We start from the raw sequence: 7,012 nt of genomic DNA on the forward strand, positions 1-7,012 counted from the left end.
CATCGCAGTAATAAATAAATAAAATGCGTTTACAAGAGTTTTTGGCCGTGAATAGCGTCCGATAAAATCGATCGGTTTTCTCCCGTTAATTTACTTTCTGCTCTGGAGACAGTCCCGTAGCGTGCAGGTGGTTTTGATGCTAGAGCATGTATGGATCAATTAGAAAATTTGTTCACTGCTTTCAGCCATCTTTTAATCACTGCAAAACTTCCATTAAAGGCCTGCATACCCTTCAACACTGCAATCCAAAGAAACCCGCTAGACCAGATTACAGAAAGAAAACGAAGCCCCTTAAATCATCAAATCACAAACAAAATGAAACCCCAAAAGCTTACATGAGAGATACAATATCAAACGTATACAAAATCCTCAAGTACTCCACGTGGGATTCTGCTCAAGACCTGCTAAAAAACTTGCCTATAAAATGGGATTCTTACACTGTCAATCAAGTTTTAAAAACCCATCCACCAATGGAAAAAGCGTGGCTTTTTTTCAACTGGGTTTCCAGATCAAGAGGGTTTAATCATGACCGGTTCACTTACACTACCATGCTTGATATTTTTGGAGAAGCCAAGAGGATATCATCAATGAAGTATGTTTTTGAGCTTATGCAAGAGAAGGGTATTAACATTGACGCGGTGACTTATACTTCAGTTATGCATTGGCTGTCTAATGCTGGTGATGTGGATGGGGCCGTGAATATTTGGGAAGAAATGAAACTAAAAGAATGTTACCCTACTGTTGTTTCTTATACAGCTTATATGAAGATTTTGTTTCTTAATGATAGAGTGAAGGAGGCTACTGATGTGTATAAGGAAATGATTCAGCGTGGGTTGCCTCCTAATTGCTACACTTATACTGTTCTAATGGAGTACCTTGTTCGGGCTGGTATGCGCGCATAGTTTGTTTACGATTGCATGAACGTTGTTTGTTAAATTGTCTATATGAATATTGAATTGCATGTTTTTCCCCTTTTTTTTATTAACTTTTTTAGGGATTTCCTTTAATTTTTTTTTTCCGAAACCGTCATGCATTTGTATACCCGAAGTTATATAATCAGCTTTAGCATAAGTATAGTTTGATCCTCGTATATTAGCGTTCCAGCTGCTTCCGTCTCAGAGCCTTTTAACTACAACCCAAGCTGATCTTTGTTAAAAATGGTCTCCTTTCGTGGTAATTTGGCCATGCAGTTCGATTAAAATTCTGTTTTATCCTCTGGATGAATTGCCGCTACTTGTCCTGAGTTGGAGAGGTGGTATAGACAACTGAAATAAGTCATATACCTGACTCTGCATTTTGTAGGTCTTCAAATGGTTTTCAATTCTTAACAGTCATGAGGCTATACATCCAAAAGATTTAACAGTTTTCCAAATTAATCATTGGTGAATTATTTTGTTTAACTGGCAAGTAGTTTGCTTTCACTTTTCATGACCAAATAAAGAGAGAAGCATTTTTGCAACTATACTTACAGCCAATAACGAAACTGATATTATCATATTTTCTATTCATATGAACCCTTCCGTGCTTTTGTGTTGTATCCTGTAACCATGCATATGGGTGCCACTAGGTATCAGTTTCCTGCATTGGTTGTCCTTGCTGGAATTTAGTATCTGTGGTGGAAATAACTTATCCTTGTGTTTCTTGATGGATCCAGGCAAATAAGAAGGAACCCCTTGAGATTTTCAGCAAAATGCAAGAAGCTGGGGTACAGCCTGATAAAGCTGCATGTAATATTTTGATTGAGAAGTGTTGCAAAGCTGGGGAAACTAGGACTATAATCCTAATTCTTCGTTATATGAAAGAAAACCGCCTTGCCCTTCGGTACCCTGTATTTAAGGAAGCTCTTCAAACTTTTAAAGTTGCCGATGAGAATGATTCCCTCCTCTGGCAAGTTCATCCTCAATTTTCTCCCGAATTTATCAGTGACAACGATGCAGTTGAGTTTGTAACAACTGACATTGAAGGTCCTCTATCTATTGATCAGGGGCTTGTACTAATTCTCTTGAAAAAGAAGAATCTTGTAGCCATTGACTGTTTACTTTCTGGAATCATGGATAAAAATATACAGTTGGATTCTGCCGTCATCTCTACCATAATTGAGGTGAACTGCGACCATAGACGACGTGATGGTGCTTTGTTGGCTTTTGAATACAGTGTAAAAATGGATTTAAACCTTGAGAGAACTGCATATCTTGCCTTGATAGGCATTTTAATCAAATTGAATACATTTCCGAAAGTAGCAGAGATTGTTGAGGAAATGACTAAGGCTGGACATTCTCTTGGGGTGTATCTCGGTGCACTCTTGATACATAGGCTTGGTAGTGCTAGAAGGCCTGTTCCTGCTGCAAAGATTTTCAGTTTATTGCCTGAGGACCAGAAGTGCACTGCTACTTACACTGCTTTGATTGGTGTCTACTTCTCAGCTGGTAGTGCTGATAAAGCGCTTAAAATTTATAAAACCATGTGTAGGAAAGGGATTCATCCTTCTTTAGGCACATTCAATGTTTTATTAGCTGGTCTTGAAAAACTGGGCAGAGTTTCTGATGCAGAAATCTATAGAAAGGAAAAGAAAAGCATCCAGGCTGATGCTCTTTCCAAGGATACTGTTCCTATGGAGGAAAAGATATGTGACCTTCTATATGGTGGGGATGGGGTATTGTGACACATTGGTTATGAGATAAGCTTCTTCGTATTGATGGCATGCCATGAAAAAAGGTGTAATTGCTGCTTGATAAAGGGCAGGATGACAACCAATGCTTCTCTCATGTAACACCAAGACAAAGCATCAGCAGGGAAATGGCAAAGGCAGAAATATCAACTGGTGTACAGATTCAAACTCATTGGCATTCCACTCAAATGAGATTCTTGTTTGGCATGCTTTGGTGAAATGTCCTTTGCTGATGACTCCAAAAGTCGGAAATGACAAAATTTGATGTATAGCATTGCTTATGTAGAAATATGAGCTTCCATGATGATTTCTTGTATGCCTTTTAAGCCCTGTTCTTATAAGATGGTAGACATTTGCATTTCAAATTACTAATATATCTGTTATAATCGAATTTTGGTCAAACTGGATTAGAACAAATAAATTTATATTAATGAGTTTAATTACCTAAGTATGTCTGAGGTGTGCCTTAATAATGGAAGGTTAACCGGGTAAGTTTGGTGGTGACCGATGGTCAGAAACGGGCCTGGAATCCTCCAGCCTTTAAACCTTGAATCCTGCAAAATGGAGCAATCTAATGTTAGAGGTGGAGCCGGCAGTGGCCAACGACCACAGTCTGACATTTAAGTCAAGTTTTTGTTGATAAATTACTATAGCTCTAGGGCTGTGAAACGTTAAATCCTTGTTAATGGCTAGGGATGGCAATGGGCACCGCCCGCAGCGGGTTTGCCATTACCAAACCCAAACCCGCACAAAATTTAAATTACCAAACCCACCCGCAACCCACAGCGGGTTTTAATTTTTTTATAAAAACCCACCCGCAGCGGGTTTTAACAATTACCAAACCCGCAATGGTATCTGGCAGATTTTTTGCGGGTTTCCGTATTTAAAATCACAAATGTTTAATATATAAATTTATAATAATAATCTCAAATTCTATATAACATACTCAATTTTATATTTAAATAATGTAAATGAAAAATTAAAATTTCCACATCAATTCAACACAAATTCTCAAATTTAAGTATAAATTACACAAATCCATTTAAAAAACACAAACTAGTATCTAAAAATAATAATTACATTTCATATTATCATTTAAAACAAGCTCCAAGAGAAGATATTCATTTCATTCACCACCATAAGCACCCATCCAACACAATGCCTATAATAATAATTAAGATTAATATTTTCAAATACTAATTCGAAGGAAAATGCCTTTAGTTTTCTTTAGATTATGACTTTAGAATAGGATATAGGTCACATACACACATACACAACTTTGAGCCTTTGGCTATTTGGTAATTTAATTAATGACATTATTTTCTTTATACATTTTTAGATTTAAATTAAATTTAAAATATTTGAAAAAAATATTGCGGATTTGGTGGATATCCATGCGGGTATTCACCGGATATAAGGTTAATACCAAACCCACCCGCATCCATGTGCGGGTTTTAATTTATAATACTAACCCCGCCCGCAACGGGCGGGTTTTGGGGGGTCGGTTTGGGCGGGTTTGCGGGTACAATTGCCATCCCTATTAATGGCGATCTTGAAATGGCGAACTTAAAGTTTCAAGATGATTAGTTCGTGAGCAGGAAGCAAGTTACCCAAAATGGAAAACGTGGGAACTTTCCGTTTTAATAAGTTCGGACACCTGGCGTATTCTCATTGGCCTGCCCCCTCCAGGTCGGGCTATTTTCATCTTTTTACTTACGACAGTGATTTTATAAGCGTGGAGAGCAAGTAAGCCTTTGCCACTTATTCATCCTTTGTCTAGATGAAGATAACCCGACCTGAAGGGTACAAAGGATGAATGAGTCCACCAGTAGAGCCACTGGTTTTCAGGAGACAGCTGAGTATTGTTACGTAGATCTCTCTTATTGCTTTATTCAATCGAGCCCTTCCCGCATTGGCTCCATGTTTGTACCCCAAGGGGCAAAGATTTTTGTTCTTTTCTAATATCATGCAGACACTCACGTGTGAGCTCCAACTGCTACATTTGAGTTTCAATTATGTCCCTTCATTGGAATTGTCCTTCTATAGGGAGTATATCTCTTGCCTGTCTCAGCTATTGCTCCCACCTGATCAATGACGATGACTTTCCTTTGCCACCTAAATTTCCTTCCAAACAATATCCACTCAAATTGTTCTCTCCGCTTTAGTTAGCTTCAATTACATGGTGGAGCAGGAGCAGCCTCTAGCACATTAAATTTCTAATTATTTTTGTAACTTCTTTTGGATCTCATTTACCACGCGAAGACATAAGCTTTGGAATAGTTGGATGCGCTGACAACTTAAGTGTGTGGGTTTGTATTGCAGAGAAGCTTTTCTAATTTTTCTTTGTTTTGTCAGTTGTTGTGGTGGCGCCATTAGGCCAATGATCACCTGAAGAGTCTTCTGGCGGAGAGTTTGGGTGTATTGGGGTTTTGGGAAATGAGCTAAAATACTACAATACTTGTAACTCCTTTTCACTAGTAAAATATTTCCTTCTGTCTTCGCCCGTGGATGTAGGCTAAAAGCCGAACCACGTAATTTTCTGGTGTCCTCTATTGTGCTTGTTCTTTATTTTATTTCCAATTTCATTTTAGCTGCGGTCCTGCTGCACCCACCAATTTCCTAACAGTGGTATCAGAGCTATTGGTTGTATTTTTTGGAGTCGGGAACTGTTCACGTAAGGGGTACTATTCACGTATACGGCACTGTACACGTATACGATACTATTCACGTATACAATACTGTTCACATATACGGTTTTATTCACGTATACGGTACTATTCACGTGAAACGGTGGAAGCAATCCAAGAATTTTGCAGTGCAAAGCAGAGAATAGTGGTGTGAGTAAAGCAACTGTGTGGTTTTGTACATGTCTAGGAAAGTTCTGTCACAAAGGCGATAAGAGCTTAAGGAGTCTGGGTTTTAAGTGGGACCATTGTGACCCCTCCAGTCTTTCCTAGGAACTTTCCTGGTGTGCATTCTCACACATACTCACAACTATTCAAGGTGGTACACTAGCTTGTGTGCGGTATTTATCAACAAAATGACGGCAAAGTATGAAATTGAGAAGTTTAACGGAAATAATTTTTCGTTGTGGAAAATGAAGATGAAAGCTGTATTGAGGAAAAATAATTGCTTGGTAGCAATTGGAGAAAGGCCCATGGAGATAACTGATGACAAGTGGAACGAGGTAGACGGCAACGCCATTTCTGATCTACACTTGGCACTTGCAGATGGAGTATTATCCAGTGTGGCAGAGAAAAATACAGCGAAGGAAATATGGGATACTCTCACAAAATTGTACGAGGCCAAGTCACTACACAATAAAATCTTCTTGAAGAGAAAACTCTATACTCTTCGAATGGCAGAATCTACAATGGTGACCGACCACATCAACACCTTGAAGACTCTATTTTCACAACTCACAATGTTGGGTCATAATATAAAGGAAAATGAACGTGCAGAACTTCTACTTCAAAGTCTACCAGATTCGTATGATCAACTCATCATCAACCTGACGAACAACAATCTAGTGGACAGTTTAGTTTTCGACGATGTTGCAGCCTCCGTATTAAATGAGGAGAGCAGGCGGAAAAATAAGGAAAACAGACAAGCAAGTTCGCAGCAAGCGGATGCGCTATCGGTGACGAGAGGGAGATCAACAGAACGTGGCTCCAGTGGGAGTCAAAGTCATGGTAGATCAAAATCCAGAAGTAAGAAGAATGTTAAATGCTACAACTGTGGCAAGAAAGGGCATGTCAAGAAAGAGTGTTGGAGTAACCAGAAGAGAAAAGAGGGCAAAGAACCTGAGTCATCAAATGCTCAGGGGTGTGTAGCAAGTACCTCGGATGATGGCGAAATACTCTACAGTGAGGCAACAACTGTTTCAGAAGGCAGAAAACGACTTTCTGATGTCTGGCTTATAGACTTAGGAGCTACCTGGCACATGACCTCTAGGAGAGAATGGTTCTACACATATGAACCTATCTCAGGAGGATCTGTATATATGGGTAACGATCATGCCTTGGAGATCGCTGGTATTGGTACTATCAAAATAAAAATGTTTGATGGTACAATTCGCACAATTGGGGAGGTACGACATGTCAACGGCCTAAAGAAAAATCTATTGTCTTTGGGACAAATGGATAGTCATGGGTGCAAAACTCATGTGGAGAATGGAATTATGAAGATCGTTAAAGGCGCGCTTGTATTGATGAAGGCAGAGAAGATCGATGATAATCTATTCATGCTTAAAGGAGAAACACTACAGGAGGCTGATGCGTGTGTCGCGTCAAATGGAGAAGAATCAACGATGATGTGGCATCTCAAACTCAGCCACATGTCAGA

General features: G+C 39.2%; 1 protein-coding gene across 1 annotated transcript; it reads left to right on the plus strand.

Annotated features, from left to right (window-relative positions):
* Positions 1 to 24: 24 nt before the first annotated feature.
* On the plus strand, positions 25 to 3,000 carry LOC18037249 (pentatricopeptide repeat-containing protein At2g01390). The gene is made up of 2 exons (XM_024180879.1): positions 25 to 896; positions 1,664 to 3,000. Exons 1-2 carry the CDS (start codon positions 147 to 149, stop codon positions 2,660 to 2,662), a joined length of 1,749 nt encoding a protein of 582 aa, XP_024036647.1. The 5' UTR covers positions 25 to 146; the 3' UTR covers positions 2,663 to 3,000.
* Positions 3,001 to 7,012: the final 4,012 nt, after the last annotated feature.

The sequence above is a fragment of the Citrus clementina genome, unplaced genomic scaffold, assembly GCF_000493195.1.
Source record: "Citrus clementina cultivar Clemenules unplaced genomic scaffold, Citrus_clementina_v1.0 scaffold_7, whole genome shotgun sequence".
In the NCBI taxonomy this organism is placed as follows: domain Eukaryota; kingdom Viridiplantae; phylum Streptophyta; class Magnoliopsida; order Sapindales; family Rutaceae; genus Citrus; species Citrus x clementina.